Genomic DNA, 26315 nt, shown 5'->3' with positions numbered 1-26315 from the left:
ATGCCAACAGAAAAGAAAATCTGAAAAAATACACACCAAAATATTGAACAGTGATTATTCTGTGTGTCTGTTGGGGAGTGGGTTGTTAAAGTTTTAACATACCCATCTAAAAATGTTAACATTTGCTAATACTGCATGATGTGCTCACTGGTATTTATTACATTATTGTTTATATTTTATATTTTTAAATAAAAATAAAATCTGGAGAAATGCAGTGTTAGATTTGAAGTACTAAGTGCTTTAGTGTCAAGTATGCACTGATATTTATTTATCAGGACAGAGACCCTAGAAAAGATTTTTCTTTCTGTCCTCTTGGAGTGATATTTCATAAAGTACTTTAATTCAAGGATGCCGATATTCCTGCCGACAGACAGACTGCTTCTTAGTAAGTGTGGGTTTCTTCTTGCAAATAAGCTTCTTTGAATTGAGCGTGTGTGTGGTTGCACCTGGCCAGCAGTGAAGGATTTGAACGGGTGCCACAATGCTTGCAGACCATTAAAACTGAATCAGTCTGAACTATTTTTGTGTAAATTAAATGACGCGAGTTTGATTCATTTTCATATGCTTATTTTTAGTGGAGAACAAAGAGACATAATGGCATGTGTTTGTTTTGTGGTGATCTAGGTAATGGCAGCGGTACACCTCTCAACAATCTGGAGGAGCAAATGACCACGTAATTAGACATTTTCCTTACTATCGTTAAGCTCTTCTGTATTGATCCAATTGTAGCAATGTTTAAAATTTTGCATTATTATAATAATGATTCAAGGTTTTGAGGAGGACAATACCATTGTTAGTTTTCCAAGAGGAGACAATGTAGATGATTTTTGTTTGTTTTTTAAGAAAGGATTTTGCTGCATAAGATATACAAAAGTTAAGGTTAAGCCTAGGTTAGATTTATGTATGCACTGGTAAATACAGAATATCATATAGAGGGAAATTAGAGGAGTTCAAAGTGGCCTTTTAAAATGTGGTTAAAATAAAAATCACATTATTTGCAATGGCTTTGTAATTATTAGTTTGCTTTCTGGATGTTTTCAGTCATGTAATGATAATGAGATCAGTCAATGGGATTTTTTTTTTTTTTAAACACAGCATATAATTCTAAACAATGAAACAAAACATCCCAGAATAAATATAGAAACTCTATAACCTTAACTCACCTTGGGTAAGTTTTCGTTCATGATTTACATATCTTGAAGTTTGCTCCCCAGAAGGGCTTATAAAAGATGTGCAAAGATATGAGTTGGTGAATCAGAAGATACTGATTCCACCTTATCCTATAAATGATCTGCTAATTTTGAAGAAAATGGAGACATTTGATCATATTTTGAAAGATGAGAAGCAAGTACCTACAAATATTCCTATGGAAAGGTTTTTGTTTATATTTTTGTTTTTTGAGGAAGATTAGCCCTGAGCTAACATCTGTTGCCAATCCTCCTCTTTTCTGCTGAGGAAGATTGGCCCTGGGCTAACATCCATGCCCATCTTCCTCTGCTTTATATGGGACGCCACAGCATGGCTTGGTAAGCAGTGCGTAGGTCTGCGACTGGGATCCGAACCCGCAAACCCCGGGCCACCGAGTGGAGTGCATGAACTTAATCGCTATGCCACTGGGCCGTCCTCTGGAAAGGTTTTGTTGTTATATTAGGGAAAATAAAAGAGAATGTGTTGTAACTGTTTTATAAATGCTGAAATATAAATATATTTTGTTTGAGTAAACAATGACCGATGGTTTAACATACATTCACTGATTCTCAAAGCATGAGTTCCTCTTGTTAAATGGTGTTTCTTTTTAGCTCTCTGTTGCTATACCATGACCACATGGATAATGATTAATTATTGAGTTATCTATTAAGTAAAATTTAGTATTCTAATTACATCTTCCCTGACAAATACATTGTAAATTACAAGGTGTAGCTCAGGGAAGATATGTTTACCAAGATTCCTGCTGGGTTGAACACTGAGTTGTGAACAGTAACATCAGCAACTTTCTGGTTATTACGTAGCCATTTTTATAGCTTCTCTGTGGTTCGTACAAACATTTTTATTTGAAAATGGCAAGTAGTAAACTTTTAAAAATGGGAATATTGATATCTTATATTTCATTTTAGAATGTATGTCTTGAACTTAAAAATTACCTACTTAGTAAAACCCAAGAGATGTTTGCTTCCTTAAATATGAAGACTCAATGTGAGGAAACAAATTCAACATTTCTAGGTGATCAAGGGTCTGGTTTTAGAAGATTTTCATTTTTTATTGTTAGAGTTTAAACTGAAGGGACTACTATTTGATTCATTAAGCATTTTAGGATAACTCACGATGGCCAGTTAGGCAGACGATATAAAAATACTTTTTATTTTCATTGTCTCTTGGCTTCTAAGCTCTGCCACATTAATAGTCCAGAAGGCCAGGGGACCATTCCTATCTCTTGGTTCCACTTTCTGGGAAGTTCTGTCACTTCTTTCCATTCCCCAGTGTGCAGAAACCACCCCAAAGTGCTCATCAGCTGATACTGAGGTAATCCAGGTAGGCAGGACTACAATGGTAGATCTTACCTGATGCTGTGATGCTCCAAGGCGCCACACAAGTCTTTCACAATAACTGGCATTCTCTGAGTGCTTACTATGTGCCGGGCACTGGCCCAAGTGTATTACATGCATTACTGCCTTACTATTCTTATCTCCATTTCACCAATTAGAAAACTGAGGCTTAGAAAGGTTAAGCAGCTTGCCCAAGATTACACACAGCAGTTAAGAGCTGGGATTTGAGCCAAAGCAGAAACCACACTCTTAACCATTCCACACTATACTGGTGCAGACATAGCTGGATGCCGACCATCAACTCTGCTTGTTACAACCCCTTATTATCTGTTAAGGATGGCAAGATAGCTAGATAACTAAAAAAGTAAGAATCAGTGGTCTTTTTGGGAAAGAGGCATGGATTAGAAAACAGAGTATGTGCAGTATTCTTGTTGTTTTTCAGGTATGCCTATTATTACACTGGAATCGGTGCTGGTGTGCTTGTTGCTGCCTACATTCAGGTTTCATTCTGGTGCCTGGCAGCTGGAAGACAAATACACAAGATTAGAAAACAGTTTTTTCATGCTATAATGCAACAGGAGATAGGCTGGTTTGACGTGCATGATGTTGGGGAGCTTAACACCCGGCTCACAGAGTAAGTACCCAGTTGTATCTTTAACTCAGACATGGTTCTTATTCTTAGTAAAATGAAAGCGATGTCATCAGATCTGTTAGGAGGTTAGTGCATCACTCAGAAGTAGTTATGAGACTAAAGTCATTCTGACAGCGACCATGTCTTAGGCGTCTTTTTGTTCCCAGTACTCTAGCAGGGCATGAGGGGACCTGCGTGACTAGCCCCGAATGAGGGATTGCACTTGCCAGATTCAAGAAATCCTCGGAGAGTGTGCAGTAGAGCAACAACATGATGCTTTCTGGGGATATTTCCCAGCAAGAGCCTTGGATGTTAATTAATTTACCACAGGCTAAAACAAACCAGAAACAACTAGATTCAGGAGAAAAGTTCTGTGTTCACAATTCTGATGTTTATTTCTAACACTATCTGTTCTTTTAGTGATGTCTCCAAAATTAATGAAGGAATTGGTGACAAAATTGGAATGTTCTTTCAGTCAATAGCAACCTTTCTCGCCGGTTTTATATTAGGATTTACACGTGGTTGGAAGCTAACCCTTGTGATTTTGGCCGTCAGTCCTCTTCTTGGACTGTCAGCTGCCATATGGGCAAAGGTAGGTGAATCCAGATTTGAAACTGTCTCCACCCCAACCCCCCCACAGTGGAAGGCTGTTTCTACCAAATGATGACCCCGACTCTATACTTGATCCTTAGTTTTAAATCTTCTGTTCAAAATCAGTGGGAATAAGCAGATGCAGCCTCTGTGTCCTGCTCCTGCCAGGACTCCATGCTGTCCTGGGCCATGTGGTTATCTGGGGAAGAGATGAGAAAGAAAGAAGCAGCTCTCGTATCTCATGTTCCCCTTCATGTAAAAGGCATGCTCACCTCTTAAAGAGCTGTGTTCTGTAGTAGACAGACTCCATATTTTCACAGCAAATATGGAGTCAAGTTCAGTGAACAGCATGTGTCCCATTCAATTAACAAACATTATTGGTTTAAATGTTTTTGGTTTTGAAGATTTTGTTTAGTTTTTAAACTGATTTTACAGTTTTGTCAGTATTGTAAATGGTTTTATGTTTATACAGATTTGAATGCATTGGTAGAAAATAATTTTAAAAAATACTTTCTAGTCCCATATGCATGTAAATCCTAAGCGTGCAGTTCTCTCTCCCAATCACAAAGGCAGAGCAGTACAGATGGCCTTCTCCACCTCTGCACAATGATCTTTTGAGACTTATTTTCCTTTTTAAGACTGGGTATGGTGTTCATTTTAAACTGATTTGATGTAAGAGTGGGTTGTGGTCGAGAGATTGACCGAGAATGTAATTTCTGTTGGGTTCAAAACAACTTGGAGAAAGCATTACAAATTCATGTGACCAAAGGTTATACAATAATGGAGGGCCAACCAAAGCCAAGACTAACACAAAATAAATCAGGCTGTAAATATGAAGAACTTTTACATTTTTTACTCTGTAGGATGGATATTGTTTTGCTCTTGCAAATAGTAACTACCATTTATTGAGCATCTAGTATGTCAGGCAAATACATATGTTATCTTTCTGAAGTATAGGTATTATCTCATTTTACAGAGAAAGAAACTGAAGTTCTGAGGACTATGTTAATTTGTTGCTCAGAGAAATACAGGGTTTAAATGGTGTTCTTAGTAAAACAGCATCTGTATGAGTCAGCTGAAATATCTGGCAAAAGCTTTGTGTGTTAGTTAATTTTTTATTTACTAGAATATTAAGCAAGTTAGGTGGCAAACTCTTATCAGTATCTCCTTAAAAACTGTTTAAAATGTATTGATGCCCATTCTAGTTAAGTTAGGAAAACAGACAGTAAGTTAATCTTTTACCAATTAATTATACGTTGCTTCAGATACTATTTATTTAATAAACAGAGCCCCAGGCTTATTGCTGGAGACCTAAGTTTAAATCCTCACTCTGCCATAAATATTTGGTATGATTTCAAACAAATTGCTTAAATTCTCTCGTTGTCAGCCATATTAAAAAGCAAATCTGGCCTAGCCTGGGAAGCCTCTTTGTCCTTGTGAGCTGAGGCTGTCCTCCCCAACCCTGAGACACTGGGGCAAGAAGGCAGAGTAGGAAGGGACCCAGTCACAGCAAGCTTCCTGGTGCAGGAAGCCTCTTTAGACCTGTGTGCTGACGCCTCTCTTCCCTCACCCAGAGACACTATGGTGGATAGAGAGCACAGGTAGGGGAAACCACAACACCCTGCCCCACCAAAGGATACTTGGTGCTCTGACCTTAAGAAACCACTTCCACTCCCTCAGGTAGCAGAAGCTGGGGCCAGTAGGAGCCCCAGCAGCTCCAGATAAACCACACCGACAAAAATAATACCACAAAGTCTCTGAATATAAAACTGCTACTGGAACCACACCTCACAAAAGTAGGCCAAGAATTGCAGGCTAAACCCAAACAAGGTAACTGCTTGCTAAAATAAAAGCTTTAAATAGGACCCAGAGTCTCCTAACATAATAGACAAAATGTCCAGGATACAATAAAAAGTCACTTGTTTTACCAAGAACCAAGAAAATCACAACTTGAATGAGAAGAAAACAATCAATTGAACCGACACTCAGATAAATCAGATGTAAGAATTATTTGACATGGATTTTGAAACAGCCGTCATAAAAATGCTTCACTAATCATTTACAGCTTCTCTTGAAACAAAAGAAAAAAATAGAAAATATCAGCCATGAAATAGCAGTTATAAAAAAAGGACAAAATGAAACTAGAGAAGCGAAAGATAAAACAGCAGAAATAAAAGTCGTGCTGGATGGGCTCGATCTGGTTGAGTGGAGATGACAGGATAGAATCAGTGTACCTGGAGACGGCACAACAGAATTCACCCACTCTGAAACAGAGAGAAAATGGAAAGAGACTCAGGGATCTGTGGAAAAATAGCAAAAGATCCAACATTTGTTACCATTGAGGCCCCAAAAGAAGAGGAGAAAGAGAGTGGGGCTGAAGGAGTATTGGAAGAAATAATGGCTGAAAGCTTCCAGTATTTGGTGAAAGACAATGCTTCAGATCCAAGAAGCTGAGCTAACCCCAGACAGGGTAGAAATCCATGCCAAAGCCCATCATAATTAAACTATTGAAAACTAAAGACAAAGAAGAAAATCTTGAAGTCAGCTAGAGAGAAACACAGTACCTATAGGGGAACACCAATTTGAATGACAACATATTTCTCATCTGAAACCATGAAGGCCAGGAGGAAGTGGCATAATATTTTTCAAGTGCTCAAAGAAAAGAACTGTGTGCGCTGTATGTGGTAAAATTACTCTTCAGGAGTGATGGGGAAATAAAAACGTTCTCAGATCAAGGAAAACTATAAGAATTTTCCACTAGCATGCCTAGTGTTAAAGACTGGCTAAATTAAGTTTTTCAAACAGAAAGGAAATGATAAAAGCAATATTGGAAGATCAGGAAGGGAAACGGAACACCAGAAAGAGCAGAAATTTGGGAATATACAATAGACTTTCCTTTTCCCCAGGAGATTTCTAAATTATATTTGATGATTGAACCAAAAAAACCAAGTGGTAAAATATTGATGCCAGTGGATTTTTATAACTCACATATGAACATTACAGAGTAACCATTATGAAACCCAAGCAAAAGATATATTCACAAACATTGTAAATAAATCAAGATTGAATCCTAAAACTTGATCAAGAAACCTGCAAGAAGGCAAGAAAAGAGAAGCAGAGCAATGAGAACCAGAGGAAACAAATAGAAAAGAAATAATAAAATGGTAGACATAACTGGTAACATACCACTAATAACTTTAAATTGAAACAGTTTAAATATACCAATTAAAAGAGAAATTGGCAGAGCAGATTAAAAAAACATGACCCAACTATATGCTGCTTACAAGAAACTTCAAATTTAACAACATAGGTAGAATGGAAGTATAGGATGGCAAAAGATACATCTTACAAACATTAACTTAAGGAAAAGAGTGGCTATTTTAATATCTGATAATGTAGACTTCAGAACAAAGAAAATTACTATTAAAAAAGAGGAACATTACATAATAATAAAAGGATCAATCCTTCAGGAAAACATAATGATCCTGAATGTGTATGACCCAAATAATGTAGCCTCAAAATACATGAAGTAAAAACTGAGAGAGTTGAAAGGAGAAATAGAAAAGTCACAATTGTAGTTGGAGACTTCAACACTCACTTCTCAGCACTGATAGAACTACTAGACAAAAAATCAGAATACAGAAGATCTGCCCAACACAATCAACCAATCGGATCTAATTGGCATTTATAAAATACTCTACCCAACAACAGCAGGATACACATTTAAACCTTCACCAATATAGATCATATGCTGGACCATAAAACAAACCTCAACAAATTTAAAAGAATTGAAACCATAAAGTGTGTTTTCTCTGACTACAGTGGCATCACACTAGAAACAAAGAACAGAATGACAATGAGAAAATCTCTAAACGTGTGGGAATTAGGCAATACATTTTAAAATAATCCATGGATCATAAAGAACATTTCAAAGGAAAAAGTGCATATAAGTAAATGAAAACAAAAACCAAAATATCAAAATATTTGGGATACAGCTAAAGAAGTGCTGAGGGAAATTTGTAGCATTAAATGTCTACATTAGAAATGAGGAAAGGTCTTGAATCAGTAATATAAGTTCCAACCTCAAGAAACTAGAAAAAGAAGAGCAAAATAAAACCAAGTCAAGGAGAAGAAGGAAATAATAAAGGAAAGAGCAGAAATCAGTGAAATTGAAAATAGGAAAATAATGAGAATATCAATAAAACAGAAAGCTGATTCTTCAAAAAAAAGCAATAAAAAGACACAAATCACAGTATCAAGAATGAAATAAAGGATATCACTACAAATTCCGTGGGCATTAAAAAGATAATAAGGGAATACTACAAAAAACTTGACACTCATAAATTTGAAAACTTAGAGATCAAATCCTTGATAACTACAAACTACCAACACCCAACTACAATGAAATAGACAATCTGAATAGTCCTATAATCATTAAAGAAATTTATTCTGTAATTTCAAAGCTCTTGAGAAAGAATTCTCCAGGCCTAGATGATTTTACTGGAAAATTCTAGCAGATATTTAAAGAAGAATTAACACCGATTTTATACAGTCTCTCCCAGAAGAAAACACTTTCTCTTCTTTCTCTCAGAAGAGGGAACACTTCCCAACTCATTTTATGAGGCCAGTATAGTCATACCCCACATAATCACGTTTCAGTCAACAACAGACCGCATATATGACGGTGGTCCCTTAAGATTAGTACCATATAGCCTAGGTGTGTAGTAGGCTATACCATCTAGGTTTGTTTAAGTACACTCTATGATGTTCGCACAGAGACAAAACTGCCTAATAATGCGTTTCTCAGAACATAGCCCTGTTGTTAAGTGACAGATGACTATATTACCCTGATACTAAAACCTGACAAAGGAAATACAAAAAAAGAAATCTGCAGACCAATACCTTTCATGGACTAAGAAGAAAAATTCCTCAATAACATATTATCAAACCAAATCCAGCAATGTATGAAAAGAATAATATACCACCACCAAGTGGGATTTGTCTCAGCTATGCAAGGCTGGTTCAGCATTTGATATCCATCAATATAATCTACCATATCCATAAGCTAAAGAAGAAAAATCATATGATCATATCAATTGACACAAAAAATCATTGGACAATATCCAACATCCATGGATGATAAAAAAAAAAAACCTTCTCAGCAAGTCAAGAATAGAGGGATACTACCTCAACTTGATAAAGATCATCTGCAAAACCCTACAGCTAATATCATGCTTAATAGTGAAAGATTGAATGCTTTTCCTCTAAGATGGGAATAAGGAAGGCAAGGAAGTCTGCTCTCACCACTTTTTTTCAACAAAGTACTAGAACTTCTAAGCACTGCAGTAAGGCATGAAAAAGAAAGAAAAGGCATATAGATTAGACAGGAAGAAATAAAACTATATCTACTTACAGATTGCATTTTTTCTATGTAGAAAATCCCAAGAAATCTATAAACAATCTCCTAGAACTAATAACAGAGTTTGGAAAGGTCACAGGATACTAGATCAATTGCATTTATACATACTAACAATGAACATGCATAAACCAAAATTTAAATATTAAATTACAATTAATATCACTGACAATCACTCCAAATAAAATGAAATACTTAGGTGTACACTTCATAAAACATATGTGGGATCTGTATGGTGAAAATTATTAAATGCTGATGAAGGAAATCAAGGCTAAATAAATGGATAGATATGGTGTGTTCATGGATTAGAAGACTCTACATAGTAAAAATGTCAGTTCTTTCCAAACAGATCTGTAGGTATAAGGCATTTCCTGTAAAAAATTTTAGTAAGGTTTTGTGTAGACATACACAAGCAAGCTTCTTCTAAAATTTATATGAAAAGACACAGGCCCTAGAATAGCTAAAACAATCTTGACAAAGAAGAATAAAGTGAGAGGAACAAGTCTACCTGATATGAAGCTTACTATATAGCTATAGCATATTGGTGGAGGGATAGACACATAAATCAATGAAACAATAGAGAACCCAGAAACAGACTTACACAAATATGCCCAGCTGATTTTTGACAAAGGTACAAAAGCAATTCAATAGAGGAAGAATAGCCTTTTCCACAAATAGCGCTGGAGCAATTGGACATGCACAGGCAAAAAAAAAAAAAAAGAACCTCAACCTAAATCTTACATTGTATATAAAAATTACCTAAAAACAGTTCATGGACTTACATGTAAAATGTAAAGCTATAGACCTTTTAGAAAAAGACATAGGAGAAAATCTTTAGAATCTAGGCTTAGGCAAAGAGTTCTTAAACTTGACACTAAAAGCTCAATCCTTAAAAAGAAAAATTTATAAATTAGATTTCATCAAAATTAAAAAGTTTTGCTGTGTAAAAGCATGTGAGGAGGATAAAAAGATCAGTTACAGACTGGGAAAAAATTATATGCAAACCACACACCTGACAAAGGACTAGTATCTGTAATACATAAAGAACCCTCAAAACTCAATAGTAAAAAACAAACAAATTAGAGAATGGGCAAAAGATATGAACAGACATTTTATCAAAGAGGATCTACAGATGGCAAGTAAGCACATGAAAACTTGTTCAGCATCATTAGCCATCAGTGAAAAGCATATTAAACTACAATGAGATATCACTACACATCTCTCAGAATGGCTAAAATAGAAAATGGTGAGGCCAGCCCCATGTCCTAGTGGTTATGTTTGGCATGCTCCACTTTAGTGGCCCAGGTTCAGTTCCCAGGCGTGGACCTACACCACCCAAGTGGCCATGCTGTAGCAGCGACCCACATACAAAATAGAGGAAGATTGGCACAGATGTTAGCTCAGGTCAAATCTTCCTCAAGCAAAAAGAGGAAGATGGACAACAGATGTTAGCCGAGGGCGATTCTTCCTCAGCAAAAAAAAAAAAAAAAAAGTGAGACACAAAATGCAGACAAGATGCAGAGAAACCAGAACACTCCTGGATGTCTGGTGGGAATGTAAAATGGTATAGCCACTCTGGAAAACAGTTTTGCAGTCGCCTATAAAACTAAACATGCAATTACCTTACAGTCTAGCAATTGTACTCCTGGGCCTTTATCTGAGAAAAAGAAAATTATCTTCACATATCAACGTGCATTCAAATGTTTATAGCAGCTTTATTTGTAATAGCCACAAACGGAAACAACCCCAGATATCCTTCAGCAGGTGAATGGTTAAACAAACTGTGGTCCATCCATATCATGGAATACTACCCAGTGATAAAAAAGAAAGAACTATCTATACCCACAACAACCTGGATGACTCTTCAGAGAATTATACTATATGAGAAAAGCCAATTCCCAAAGGTTATGTACCATATGATTCTATTTCTATAATATTCTTGAAACGACAGAATTATAGACATGAGAACAGATTAGTGCTTTTCAGGGGTTAATGGTGGGGAGGAGAGGAGAGGGACAAAGAGGTGGCTGTGGCTATGAAAGGTAGCACCAAGGGATCCTTTTGATGGAATTGTTCTGTATCATGACTGTACTCACATGAATCTACATAGGTGCTAACATTGCTTAGAACTATACAAACACACAAAGGAGTGCATGTAAAAGTGGTAAATCTGAGTAACATTGATGCATTAATGTTAAATGTGAAATCCTGGTTGGGATATTGTTCTGTAGTTTTCAGGATGTTACTATTGGGGAACACGAGATGAAACATATATGGAATCTCACTGTATTGTTTCTTAGAACTTCATATGAGTCTACAATTATCTAAGAATAAAAAGTTGAAAAAACATAAAGCATGTATAAATTATCTAAAAACAAAACAAAATCCTACATTGAGAAATGGGACAGAGATGAAAGTCAAAACATCTGTAGTGGTCAAAAATATTGCTTCTGAATATATTAGTTTGAACAATACCAAATAGCCTATGTTATTAGACAGCTTTTAACTTACAGAAATAACAATTTCCTATGTCTCAAATGAATACAATTAGGCTTTGTTAAGAAATTAGCAGCCTTTGGAAGAAGGGATGAGTTAGTGATACTATCTGTAATTTATGTGGGTAATTGTAATAATGGAAGTATCACCATTCTATTATTTTATATCAGAGGAACAGTGGAAGGATATAGCTTTTCATATCGCTAAGAATAGTATGGGGTTTTGTTTGTTTTTTGTTAAAAGACTTGATCTCCTAAAAAACAAAACAAAACACTTGACGAAGATTATACCATAGTCTTGCCTAAGCATCTGCTTATAATTATGGAAGTTCACAGAAGGGAAAAAGAGCTAGGTTTACTGAATTAATCGGTACTTGATATATTAATAAATTAAAATAGCATATTTTGAAACTCCTAATTCAAAAATATTTCTGGTAATCTTCCTGTTGTTGGCTGCCTCTGGTGTGGGTGATTGTTGTGAGGTGAGTTTTCAAGAGGAGCAGAGACGAATAGCTGATTCATATTGTGTGGGCCTCTTATCTTATGCAGACCTGTTTATTCAGGGATGGCGGTGACCACACTGCCTCAGACCCAGCGCTATGAATCATTCTGGCGAGTGTGGCGGGGCAGCCCGAGGAAGGTGGCTTTGAGAAGTCAGGAAGATTTGGGGCATCATGGGTTATTGCTTTGGGTACCAAAGAAGATGAAGTACATGCAGCACAATATCTGCACATGGAACATAGTTACGAAATGTTCATTTGTCTTCACCCACCGGTCCCCACATCATAGCTCCTTTTACTTTCCCACACAGCAAAGGAAGAAATGCACTGTTAAAATCAAAACAAGTTTGAGCTTTTTCTGACAGTATGGAATAGACTGATATTACTTCATCCAGATGAGTCCACAAATGCCTGTAAACTATTTATTCAAAAGTGTAATACTATTTAATCAGATTTTTATTATGAATTGCTTGTGTGTATAATCTTTAGTTCTATGGTTGACTACTTAGGCATCCCAGGTACAAATAGTAACCTTAGTCCTTGCCCTGCCAGTTGATCCAATTTTCATAATAGGGCCCTCTGGGATCCCAGTTCACATGTCAGTGGCTGGTTTCAGAGAGAGAGAGAGCCACTCCAGTGGCTGTTAATTCAGACTTTGAAGCCATATGGACTGAGCCTTGAATCATGGATATTTCCCTTACTAGCAAATAACCTCTTCATCTCTCTATTTCCTCATATATAAAATGGGGGAAATAATACCTACTTTACGTCCAATTGAGAAGAATAAGTGAGATCCTGTGTATACAAAGTACCCAGTTCTGTTCCTTCCATGGAATAAATGCTCAGGAATCAAACAGAAGGATCAAGGAGCATCCATAAAACAAAGACCTCCCTGGTGGCTGAATGTATTGCTTTGCTTAGGAGCCACCAGCAAAGTGAATTGTCTGCTTCCCATGGCATGTGAAACCTTCTTTAAGTCCTGTCAGAGCACAGCACTTGGTCCCCTGTGTTCTTCTGGCCTCCCACCTTGACACTTCTGTACCAGAATACCACTAGCGGTGTGTGTCTCAACACACACCGTATTTCCTTGATAGAATGCCTTTTTTTCTATTTTTCTTTACGGTTTTGGTATACACCTCCTTTTCTGAAATTTAAGATCTCCTGGAAGTCACAGTTTTATTCATTTAGATGAGGATCCATGAGGTATTTCGTGAGAAAATAAAACTTTTGTTATAATTTATCTACCATCTCAGTCCAAAAAGAATTTGAAGTGGCTTACAGAGTGAATATATATACTAAAAAATAGAAGATCATGACCAAAGACAAGTAAAAGATTTTCTTCTACACATACATGAACATACAAGCAGCATTTGTGTATATATTCATTTTTACTTTATGAAAGATACAATTAACTTGTTAAACAGTTTTAAATGGTCTGAAATTGCATTTTTAAACAGATACTCTCTTCATTTACTAATCGAGAACTCTTGGCGTATGCAAAAGCTGGAGCAGTCGCTGAAGAGGTCTTGGCAGCATTCAGAACTGTGATTGCATTTGGAGGACAGAAGAAAGAACTGGAAAGGTTTGAGTCTCTTTTTTTAAGTTGATAGAAATGTTAAATTTTGTGTCATCTTATATGCCTTTCAGGTTGACAGTGTCGATTATAAGTAAGGAAATATATATATTTCCTTACGTAGCTTTATGGATATATTACAGCATAGCTAATACTCTGGAAAAGTTGCAATTCTAGTTGTACCCTTCTTATATCTGCTAGGTGGGTAGCAACATAGAATATTTTCCTAAGTATGAAACATACTTTATATCTCTGATGACAATTTTTTGCCTATCAAGTTAATAATTGATTTTCTCAGATTAAATGAGTATTTTGTGTAAGATCTATGGGGACATTTAATCCCTTTAATTGGGAGGTTACACATTGTTTGGTAGAGCCATAAATAAGAACAAGGGATTTTTATGTGAGAATAATGGTTCCCTCTGGGGCAGATAAGGAGTTGGTAATAAGAGTGGGACACATGGCCAGAGCTCCTGTGGCTCTGGCAGTGTTCTGTTTCTTGACCTCAGTTGTACTCACATGGGTGTTCTCTGTGTAATTATTCTTTAAACTGTACATGTGTGTCTGGAGTACATTTTTGTTCATATGATATATTTCATACCCACAGAGATATCCCTTGAGAATAATTTGTGATGGCTAAGTCCCTACCATATTTCAAAGGAAAGCATGATCTATGTTCTGTCTCAATTTGTGCTAAGGTTTTGCTTTTTCTTTAAAATATGTCTGACTAATAAAATGAGAAGTCTGCTTAATGACCAGGCAAACATCCAGACAAATCCATACAGCCCTCCTCTCTTGGAGCGGACATTCTAGCAGGGGGAGGGGAAGGGTACCGACAACCACAAATCAACGAAAGATGTAATATATCAGCTGAGGTCAATATTATTTGGGGAAATGAAATACTCTATTAGAGTCATAGGGGCTACTATTTAGAGAGATTATTGAGACAAGTCCTTTCTGAATACTTAATGTTGAGCAGACACAGAATGAAAAATTCTTTTCCAGTTTTCCTCAGTGGAAATTGGACCAGAAAAAGAATATGTCCACCACCACGGGGAGACAGACAAAGCTTATGTGCTTCTGTCTAGTTTCTGAGCTGGGGGAGAGCATCTCTCCATAGAAATCAAAATCTCAGGCCTCCCCCTCAGGTGCAGTTAGAGTCTGAATTTTTAGTCCCCTGTGGACTAGGGAGCTCTCTCTCCCCAAAGCTGAGGATTTCACGTTAAAAATGAATCCTCAGGGCCAGCCCGCTGGCGGATGGGTTAAGTTGGCGTGCTCCGCTTTGGTGGTGCTGGGTTCGCCGGTTCAGATCCTGGGTGCAGACGAACGCACCACTTGTCAAGCCATGCTGTGGCAGGCGTCCCATATAAAGTAAAGCAAGATGGGCACGGATGTTAGCCCTGGGCCAATCTTCCTCAGCAAAGAGAGAAGGCTAGGCAACAGGTGTTAGCTCGGGGCTAATCTTCCTCACAAAAAAAATATATAAAAAAAAGAATCCTAGTCCAGTGATACCACTAGTGTATCAGGTAGAAAAAATGAAAAATTGCTGAGAATTAATGAACTAAGCATATAAATTAAGAAGTTAGAAAAAGACCAACAGAGTAAAGGAAGTATAGGAAGGAATTAATGAAGATGAGAGCAAAGATAAATTTAGTAGAAAATAAAGGTAAAAAAGCAGAGGGTTGACAAATCTATAAACGAATTCTTTGAAAAGACTAATAAATAACCAAGTATCCTGTAAGTTTAATGAGGAACAAAAGAAGAATGAATAAGAAAAAATTGCTACAGGTAAAAAAACTATTTAAAAAATTACAGTTTTATACCAATAAATGTTTAAAATCCTGATGAAATAGACAATATCCTAGAAAAAGGATATCCTAGATTAAAACTCTCACTTAAGAAGAAGAAAACTTGAGTAGACCTATAATCATTAAAGGAATTGAATCCACAGTTTAAAGATCTCCATCCCCTGCCCCTACATACACATACACACATAAACAAGCATAAGCCATCAGTCCAGATAATTTTACAGGCAAGTTCTACCAAAACTTCAAGAAAGAGATAACTCCATCTTACACAAGTTGTTCCAGAGAATGAGGAAGAATATATAGGAAATTGTGAGTTCATTTTATGAGGCTAGTGTAACATTGATATCACAACCAGACATGCATATGAGAAAGGAAAATTATAGGACAGTGTCACCTAAACCACAGATGCAGAAAGTCTAGAAAAATTATTGGCCAAACAAAGCCATGTGAAAAGTATCAGGATTCAAAGTAAATCGTGAACATCTTGGTTTTATCTCATGAATGCAAAGATGGTATAACATTAGGAAATCTATTAATATAATTAACCATGTTAAAAGATTAAAAGAATGAAACTTTTTTTTTGATGGATGGGAAAAAACATTAATTACCTATATTTCATGACAAAAACTCTTATAACTAGGAATAAGAAATGACTTTCTTAAGCTAATAAAGATTCCGCAGGAAATTTCATACTCGATAAAATTTTAAAAGCATTCCTTTTAAAAATAAAGAATGAAACAAGTACGTCTGCTAGAATCATTTCTATTTAGGATTGTACTGGTACTAGATAATAAGAGGAAGGAAAGAAAAAAGAGTAAGAATAATAAAAGAAAACAAAAAAGAAAAGCTTTCAAAGTTGGAAAACTAGAAGCAAAACTGTCATTATTCACAGATGATATGATTGTCTACATAGAAATTCCACTAGACTCTGCAGACTAACAATGTAGAGTAAGATCTCTGGGTAACCTGATCATGATTCAGAAAAAATGGCATTCCTGTGAACAATTAGAAAACATGTAGTATCTCTTCAGTTCTAAGATGCACTATTTCTCTCGCAATCCACCCTCTCTGAAATAGAGAAAAATCATAAAGTCAGTGTCATCTTAGAATTGCTGTGGGTCCGGATTGAAGTCGAGTTCTTCCAGGCAGGATTTGTGTTTGCTTCTGCCATTCACTGGGGGCACTACTAAGCTGAGACGACCTTACCTTAAGTTCTTTGTCCAGGAGTTTTTGAACCACATGGGTAGTGTGAATTCATAGTTCAGACCTGCATGAGTACTGCCTTATGGCCCGGAATCTCAGAGGAGGTGTTTTGTTCACCTCAATTTTTGCCAGGGTTGAGATAAGCTAGTTCTCCTGCTGTCACTTTGCATGTGTCACGTACTTATTATGCTGAGGCTATAGCCCTTTGGGTCCCAGCTGTATGTGGAGTGTCCTATTAAAATGCCTTCTTAATGCTACATAAAATAACAGAATAACAATACTTGTTACAATTAGTGACATCCTAAATTTGAGGAATGTGATAATACTTTTAATAGATACTACTATTAGCAACAAAAAACTGTAATGATGTATGGGATGTAACCTGGGTAAGGAGAGAAAAGACATTATGGGAGTCAAGTCCAATATTCCGAACTTAGATAAATCTGATCATTTAGTTCACTGAAAGTTTAAAGGAATTGAGATCATTTTTTTAATGTAATGATTAATGAAGATTGATAAATGATAAATGAAGATGGTGATCAATTTTTTATTATAAGAATAAGCAAATGGGTTTACACAGCTATATTCCAAGACTGATTTTATGTGTGGAATCGTTTTTTCAGAAGATACTAGTTACTGGAATGTATCTTTGAAAGGACGTGCTCCCTTGGAGAACTGGAAATTAGATTTGCCTGGAGATCAAGAGTAGACTTAAGACTACAACCTAATGACCTAAGGTTCTTTCCACTTTGGCTGTTTCTTGCAAGTTCACTCATTCAACAAATGTAGCCAGCATCTACCACAAGCCAAGCACTGGGCTAGGCTCTGGGTTTTCAATAGTCAATCAGAAATAGAGGATGTCTGCTCACGTGTGAGCCTCAGTTAAAATAGTAAGGTGGAAAAAAGGGAAGGAAGGAAGGGAGGAAAGTAGGAAGGCAGACAAGAAAGAAATCATCAAAGAAATGAATTAAATTACCGATTTTTAAAATGTGCCACAGAAGAATCAAAGAGTGTGCTGATGAGGATGAGGAGGCCAAATTTACTGTAAATATGGTGGTCAGGAAGGCATCTTTGAGGTTTCATCTAGGCTGAGCCCTGAGGGATGAGGAAAACCCTGCTGTAGTGGGAGTGGGGATAGAAGAGTCTCCCAGATTTCCCGAGGTGGCAAAGACTTTGGTATGTTCTAGGAACTATTCCAAGGCTTGTGTGACTGGAGCTCAGTTGAGTGAGGGGAGACTGAGGTGAAGAGAGGCTGTTGAAGGTGGGTGGGGCCAGAACTTGAGGATTTGCAGGCCATGGTGAGGAGTCAGGATTTTATTCCAAGGGCACAGGGAAGCAGTTGAGGATCCTAAAGAAGGGAATGACTATCCATGTTATAAGAGAATTTCTCTGTCTGTAAGTGTCTGGTGAATGGACGAGAGCAGTCAGAGTGGAAGCAGGGAGAACGTTGCGAAGGCTGTTGTAATGGTCCAGGAGGAAGGGCTTGTGGTGGCCTGATCAGGACCTCAGGCGGGAGAGGGGTGACAAGTACATAGATACGGGATGTTTTGGAAGTAGAATTGATAAAATTATCTTAGAGCAAATATAATCCTTCAGTTTTCTTTCTCGTTCTACCTCTTCCCTTCTCTGCTTCCACCAACACAAGTAACTAAGGTCTTAGTCTTTCTCTTCAAATTAGCAGCTGCAGGAGGAAGCTGGCTGTGTTGGAATGGAAATTTAAGCAGAATCTAAAATGAATTTAATTCAGTAGTATATAATAGTTTTCTTCTCCTGATTTAAAAACATTTTCTCCCTTCTGTCTTACAAATGTTTACCTATTAGTATTGATTTGTTTGCTTAACTAAAATTATTCCTTGTTCTTATAAGTGGCTATTTGCATCACTGATAAATGTTTTCATAATATTTAAGAAGAATAATCTTTTCTAAATATCAATGTTTTGTTTTGTAACTTTAGGCCATTTTAGGAACTCCTGCTTTACCTACCATTTTCATACTAATGCTTTTAATGAATGGATGATTTTGATATCGGGTTTTTTATTGTGATAATTTTATTGAAATGCTAATCAAAAAGCCTGTGTAAAAGGAGTATTGTTTATGTCCCCTCCCTCCTTACCCCCTTTGTTTCTTCATTTATCTTTTCTGGTATCTAAATGATTTTCTTCCTTACTGTTGCTTTTTCCTGTGCAAATGTTTCTTCTGGCTGCATGGGACAACAACATATGAGTGAAATGATTTCTGCATTTGTCTCGGTAAGGAAGAACTGACTAAAGGAGAAAACAGGGTGTGAGTCACAAGCCTTCAAGTTCCTTAAATGTAATCCTTATGACTAGTAGTAACTTTCACCTCAGGTCAGCTCATAAAGTGAGAGAGCTATATATATATATCAACCATTGAAACACGTTTCTCAAAAATAATTTTTTTATTCAAAGATTATAACTGGCAAGTTGGGGGACATTTTTGTGGGGAGAAACTCTAATGTTACTATTTTATCACTATAAAATTGTTTCGATTTGGTCTTTAGGGGACATGGTGGCCATGTAAATTTCATTTGGCTTGCTTTTGTAACTGGTAAAGTAGCTGGTTACAAAAAAGTCATGAAGGGCCCCAGCCTGCTGGCGCAGCGGTTAAGTGCGCGCTCTCTGCTTCATTGGCCCGGGGTTCGCAGACCCAGATCCCTGGCGCGCACCGGTCCACTGCATGTCAAGCCACGCTGTGGCAGCATGCCATATAAAGTAGAGGAAGATGGGCACGGATGTTAGCCCAGGGCCAGTCTTCCTCGGGAAAAAAGGGGGAGGATTGGTATTGGATGTTAGCTCAGGGCTGATCTTCCGCACCAAAAAAAAAAAAAAAAAAAGTTATGAAGGCAAGAAAGAATGCATGCTTATAGCTGAGCAGGGCTTGAACTCTACTGTACATTTAATGGGACAAATCCTCCAAAGAGAATTAATATAATATTTATATAGTCATGTTTTTATGGATTAAAGACTTCAGAATATGAATTCTATGCGGAAGTAAGTTCTTTCATTTCAACAATAATGAACTCCTTCTTTCTGCAAGGCAGTGTTCCAAGGTTCCACAGGGAGTTGTGATTAAGAGGATCAAGGTAGGTTTAAGGCTCAATTGTAATCTGTCCTATTTCTCTAATAATTTTACCTTTATTCTGTATTTGCAAAGATCCTTCTTTTTCTTTGAATCTGGGCCCCATTAGCTTATCTCCACATCTCTCTTCTTTAGCAGAAGAGTCTTCTGTGTTCCTTTCAAATGAAGGTAAAGTTACAGACAACATCTCCTTTAACTTGAACATTAGAAATTAACTGCTCTCCAAGGGTTTAAAAAGTACTGAGTTATCATCTGGGAGTCAGCTTGAAGTCATTAGAACCGGAGAGAGAAAATGTGTCAGTAGTCTTCAGCATAGTTTTTGTCTTTTGTTCGCTTCCTTGTTTTGCCATCCTTTGTGTAATTCCCTGTATTTTCTCTAAGAAGTATTAATGGGTGTTCTTCAAGTTTGGCCAATATAGTGCAGACCTTTGTGCTGTGTATGGGTTACAGGGTTATAGATGTGCTGAGATCTTGATTTGCTCAGCCCATGAAGTAGCCAGAAGGCCTTGGGTAGCCCGAGCCTCTTCCTCCAGCAGTGAGCAGCCATGACATGACCAATGTCGGGAAGCATTGAGAGAGGGAAAGGGATGTAGGCAATGTGTAGAAAGGCTAAGGAAGGGGATGTGGATAAGTAATGATGGATTAATATACATTTTTAAGCCAAATAATTTTTGCAGGTCAGTGATTTTAAGAACAAACTTTTTTGGGAATAAGAGAAACTATACAGTTTATTTAGTATTCCATAGCAATTCAAAGCTCTCAAAATACTCTTGCACGTGTATCCTCTCAGTCAGTCCTTCCAGCAGTCCCAGGGGGACGCAGGATGGAGAGTACACTATTTCCAAAGTTTCCCTAACTTTCAGAGATTTAGAGGACTTACTCATGTGGAGCAGTTTCTAGCATTATAAGTGCTTCTTTTCATTAGCAAATTTAGAAGGCGTGCAGATTTTAAAGGGAAAACAAGTATTTTCATAGCTTCTAATTTTGTCTTGTGTATGAAGCAATCCAAGTTCTAGAAGTTTGCTAAATATGACTTCACTTATTTCACTATTGGTAAGGCCAGAGAAGGAGCTTTTAGAAGACTCTTTCCCCAATTACTTAATGTCTATAAGCCTCAGTTTCCTCTTCTGCAAGAAGGGATTAAAATAGTACTAACATCATAGAGTCAATGTTATGGACAAAAGGAGAAAATACATGAAAAATGCCTACCGCAGGGCCGGGCACTTTCTAAGTACTCAAGAACCATCATAGTATATTGACCCATTTCATAAGATTTGTGAGTATATATGATGATATTTGTTATTTCTCCTAGGTACAACAAAAATTTAGAAGAAGCTAAAAGAATTGGGATAAAGAAAGCTATTACAGCCAACATTTCTATAGGTGCTGCTTTCCTGTTGATGTATGCATCATACGCTCTGGCATTCTGGTATGGGACCTCCTTGGTCCTCTCAGGAGAATATTCTATTGGGCAAGTACTCACTGTAAGTGATGCTATATTAAGAAATGAATCTTTATTAAAAATGCCAGTGAAATTGAGTGGTGTTGGCTTGACTGTAGGAGAATATATGTTGAAGAACTATTGAATAATACAAAGAGATACCCACTACTAGGTTAAAATGTAGAAAGGAAATTAGATATATTCAACAGACACTTTTGTCATTTTTTAGGTCCCTTGCACAGTTTAATCTGTAGCCTAAATAATGTTGACATCACCTATCTCTATAGCATGACCTTTGATTTGTTGAGATTCTTTCTTTGTGCCAGACTCTATGCTAAGCACTTCACTTTTAGATTCTTATTTACTATTCACAACATCAAATGGAAAAATACCAGTCTAACTTCTTTTCAAATTCTTTTGAATGACAGCTAATCTACCTCGTAAATTTATGGAAGTATAAATTGTTACTTTCCTAAAAGAATCTCCCATTTAGAAGTTCTCTGCCTTTCAGACCTCTGTACAAGCACAGAAGGCTTGCCATTTGATGCTATCCTCTTTTATTTAAAGACAATGAAATAATTCACAAATCAAGCTCAATCTGTATCTTGATCTAATAAAGTACATACTTTGGGAGAGTCACTCAGTTCCTTTTTTTTTTTTTTTTGAGGAAGATCAGCCTTGTGCTAACATCCGCCAATCCTCCTCTCTTTTTGCTGAGGAAGACTGGCCCTGGGCTAACATCCGTGCCCATCTTCCTCTACTTTATATGGGACGCCGCCACAGCATGGCTTGACAAGCAGTGCGTTGGTGTGCGCCCAGGATCCGAACCGGCAAACCCCGGGCCGCCGCAGCAGAGCGTGCGCACTTAACCACTTGCGCCACTGGGCCAGCCCCTCAGTTCCTTTTTCATAGGCCAAGCACAAGCATATTGAGTTAACGACAACCGAATTTTGTTGAGTCCCTTAAAACAGTTCCCTTTCTCAGGAACCACATTTGTAATGTGTATATAATAATTGCATCTCATTTTTCCAAACTGTTGCCTCATGCAAAATGTGTGAGGTTATTTAGTTAAGAATGACTTTTACCAAAAAGCTCTTATTAGGATAGTGATGCTGTGGGTGAACATAGGTTGTGATAAGAGGTGTATTCTGCTTAATTATAATGTAGATAAGCAGTTCTAAATCCAGTATTCACTGAATCCACATCTGCCTCACAAACTGCAAGCACCCAGAATAGTAAGAGCTCAGGAATTGATATCAAGCCGACTTGGTTTAGATTCCCGCTGTGCCACTTATTCGCTGTATGATTTGGGGCAGCCACCTAGACTTCTCAAGCCTCGGTTACCTCTTCTGCCAAATGGAAATGACAGGAATGACGTGCCGTAACTTTTAGTGTTGTTGTAAGGCCTAATTGCGAAAACGACTATAGAATCACTTAGCAGAATTCCTTCTACGTAAATTATTGGGTAACCTAATTCCTGTGTGATTCAGAAAGAAATGAATAGTGGCATTAGTTCTCTTTAAGCCTGAAGAGAAACCAAGTCAAGTCTTTACCAACAACAAACTGATTTGGGCAAAATTGAACAAAACCAGAAAGCTGTTTATCGGACTCCAAAGAGAGCGCAGTCTGGTAGCGGAATAAAAGACGTAACCCGAAAAGGAATAGTGTGTTATGTGTGTGGGCTTTATAGTTTACAAAATTGTTTCATTTGATACAACAACTCCCTTAGAGTAAGGAAAATAGATAGAATCTTGCCTGTTTTTGCAAATGAAGAAATGGAAGCCCAGAGACCCTAGGAGAATTGCCTGAAGACATATAGCCAGTTAGTGCTTAATCCGATTCCGATGTGGACCCGGCTCTTCTGCCTCTCCTTCTAGTCTTTCTTTCCAACCTGTGTATACGCTGCTGAAGATCTAACCAAAATACTTAGCAGTAAATAAATATAAATCTATTGTATTCTCATATTCTGGTCCTATAGAACTTACATCATTGTTTCACTGACCAAGTAAGACTAATTCTGCATTGTAAATTGAAAAGTATTTAAACTTTTAAAATGATTTTGACACTCAGTATTCATCAGTTTCCTTGCCATTTTAAAATCTAATTAGCTTCATTAGATGAAAGAAGCAGTATGAAAAAATTGTAGTCAACACTATCTGAGTAACTTTATGGTTTTCCTTCACATTCCTCAGGTCTTCTTTTCTGTATTAATTGGGGCTTTTAGCATTGGACAGGCATCTCCAAACATTGAAGCTTTTGCAAACGCAAGAGGAGCAGCTTATGACATTTTCAGGATAATTGATAGCGTAAGTCTGGGCTAGCCATTTATCCATGTTTCTAAAAGTTTTTCTGATTAAAAGTCAGTATCTTTATCACTTAATCCAACTCTCCACAAATGTCACTAAAAGCAGTATTGTAACCTAGTTATCTTCTGAAATTTCCTTCTGTTTAGAAGCCAAGCATTGACAGCTATTCGACGAGTGGGCACAAACCAGATAATATTAACGGAAATTTGGAGTTCAAAAATGTTCACTTCAGTTACCCATCTCGAAAAGAAGTTCAGGTACAATGATAAATGATTAATCAATGATTCAGCAATGTATTGGATGAAGACTTTCTGATACTTTCCTTTAGAGATTGTAAAAAAAAAAAAAAAAAGTGTATGTAAACCTACTTTGAATTGAACTGTCAGTTCATAGTCCCAGTATCTGTGAGTGGCCTTTAAGTTTACTTGTCTTTTGTCCTGGTAGATCTTGAAAGGCCTCAACCTGAAGGTTCAGAGCGGGAAGACGGTGGCCCTGGTTGGGAACAGCGGCTGCGGGAAAAGCACGACAGTCCAGCTGATGCAGAGGCTCTATGACCCCACGGAGGGCGTGGTGAGATGGCTCTTGCTGAACTGGATGCTGCACCACTCAGCAGTTACCCCTGTAGATCACACGTTACAAATCTGCAGTGTATGAAGATCACACTTCCTCTTTATTTCAGGTCAGCATCGATGGACAGGACATTAGGACCATAAACGTAAGGTATCTTCGGGAAATTACTGGTGTGGTGAGTCAGGAACCTGTGTTGTTTGCCACCACAATAGCTGAAAACATTCGCTATGGCCGTGAAAATGTCACCATGGAGGAGATTGAGAAAGCTGTCAAGGAAGCTAATGCCTATGACTTTATCATGAAACTGCCTAATGTAAGTCCTTCCTGATCTTTGTCGTGCTCGAGGTTCACAGAATAGAATGCTGGCCTAATGCATAAGAAGTTAGGAAACTATTACAAATTGGAGGACCCTCCTAAGATAAGAAATCAAGATTACTTCAGATTTAAAGCTCCAGGAGCATGAACTAATAGCAGGATATTTTTAAAATTTGGGGTTGGTTATTACTAAGTTTTAAGGAACGGGATATTAATGCCTCTGAGGCTTGGGTTGTTTATGAGATTACTTCCCATCTTAAAGTGTGAGCTAACTTGTTCTTTTGCTAAATCTTCCTGTGTTTTCTGTGCTGTAGAAATTTGACACCCTGGTTGGAGAGAGAGGGGCCCAGCTGAGTGGTGGACAGAAGCAGAGAATCGCCATTGCACGAGCCCTGGTTCGTAACCCCAAGATCCTCCTGCTGGACGAGGCCACATCAGCCTTGGACACTGAGAGTGAAGCAGTGGTTCAGGCGGCCCTGGACAAGGTCTGTGAGCCTCAGTTCAAACCGACCTGATTCATAAGCATAAGAACATGCCACTGTGAATTCTTCTTAACATTAAAAAAAAGAAAACTTTTGATTGCTTCTAAAGTGATCCCTTCAGCTATCAAAATAAAATCATCAGGCCTCTTTGCATCTGTTTGTTTGATTTCTATTCATTTCTCTGTTTTTTTTAAGTACAGATGAATAAACTTTCATTGAAAGGCACCTGCAAATTTTAAAAATTTCACAATGAGAAATATAGACTCCAATGAAATTGGTCTTCATTGCAATCTTGAAAACAGCCTTAGAGATAACCCCATTATTTAGGTTTTGTGAGTTTTACTGTTGTCAACAACAGGAAATAAAATCTGAAGCTTCACATTTGATTTCCGAGATGTTAAATGCCTGTTGAACACTCCTTGGGACATGAGAAACCTCTCATCCCCGGGAGGGGGGCTGGAGCCAATGATGTTGGAAACTTACCGAGGCCTTGAAATGTCCTTGACTATCAACAGAGTTTGAGCTTCCTGCAATTCTTGAGTCCATGTAACTCATTCACCAAATCGGATTTGAGTGCTCCAGCTGTGCCAGGCACTGTGCCTGGTCTCTGACATGTAGTGGTAACCGGGCTAGCTCTGTGAGGACAAGGATTGTGGAGACCTTTTAACCCAAAAGTGCTCTGAGGTGAAGTGTCACAGTAGAAGTCAAAGATGAACTCATATTTGTTCCAACTCTCCTCCTCTCTAATAATAAAACAACACTATATCTTCTTTTAAATATCCTGTCAGTGGGCTTAATAGATTGTTGAGGGAGGAAAAAGCAGGTTACTAAAAATTTTCTGACCCACAATAGAGGCAAAAGGGATTGTGGCTGCTTTATTTCCTTTCACTTTGCTTTTCTGTAATTTCACATCTGTGTTTTCTTATTCTACAATGCCTCTATGTATTAAATTATAAATGAAAACAATTTTACAAGGTTGCATTTAAAAATAATTTTTCTTTAGAATGTAAATTTTGGGGGGAATGCAACATGACCCCCTTTGCTTGAAAACATCCAAAAATTGATCCATTGTCTTCTCTACTTCACAGTTGCTGCCACCTAATTTTTCTAATGTGTATTTTTTTATCTTCTCAGAGTTTTCCACTTCTCTTTTACATATTGATCCTAATACCTTCTTTTGTTAGTTTGTTTTGAGGATTTTATTGCTAGTTCCTGGAAAGAAAGAAAGAGTCACAAAAATCATAAGCATTGCGAAAGTTACAGAGGTTAAAGAAATCTCAGAGAAGCTCTGGTTATCTGGCTCTGTCCCATATTAAAATAAAAATGAGATTGGGCATTTAAA

General features: G+C 37.3%; 2 protein-coding genes across 2 annotated transcripts in view; one reads left to right on the top strand and one right to left on the bottom strand.

Moving 5' to 3' along the window:
- The window catches only part of LOC101396640 (ATP-dependent translocase ABCB1-like), a 60955-nt gene extending 35829 nt beyond the window's left edge, over window positions 1-25126 (top strand). The window contains exons 7-16 of the mRNA XM_087434053.1: window positions 625-673; window positions 2986-3177; window positions 3595-3766; window positions 13634-13758; window positions 21172-21343; window positions 23493-23606; window positions 23753-23863; window positions 24051-24176; window positions 24286-24489; window positions 24806-25126. Of these exons, the coding sequence (XP_087290179.1) occupies window positions 625-673; window positions 2986-3177; window positions 3595-3766; window positions 13634-13758; window positions 21172-21343; window positions 23493-23606; window positions 23753-23863; window positions 24051-24176; window positions 24286-24489; window positions 24806-25006 (1466 nt within the window). The 3' untranslated portion in view covers window positions 25007-25126. The remainder of the gene's footprint in view (window positions 1-624; window positions 674-2985; window positions 3178-3594; window positions 3767-13633; window positions 13759-21171; window positions 21344-23492; window positions 23607-23752; window positions 23864-24050; window positions 24177-24285; window positions 24490-24805) is intronic.
- Window positions 25127-25163: 37 nt separating this feature from the next.
- Window positions 25164-26315, bottom strand: part of LOC101396112 (ATP-dependent translocase ABCB1-like) — a 65445-nt gene continuing 64293 nt past the window's right edge. The window contains 1 exon segment of the mRNA XM_087434052.1: window positions 25164-25199. Within this exon segment, the coding sequence (XP_087290178.1) occupies window positions 25164-25199 (36 nt within the window).

This window comes from Ceratotherium simum, chromosome 1 (genome assembly GCF_057802395.1).
Source record: "Ceratotherium simum simum isolate JZ-2026a chromosome 1, ASM5780239v1, whole genome shotgun sequence".
Classification (NCBI taxonomy): Eukaryota; Metazoa; Chordata; class Mammalia; order Perissodactyla; family Rhinocerotidae; genus Ceratotherium; species Ceratotherium simum.
Note: the sequence above shows the minus strand (reverse complement) of the source record. Positions and strands in the feature narration are given on the sequence as shown.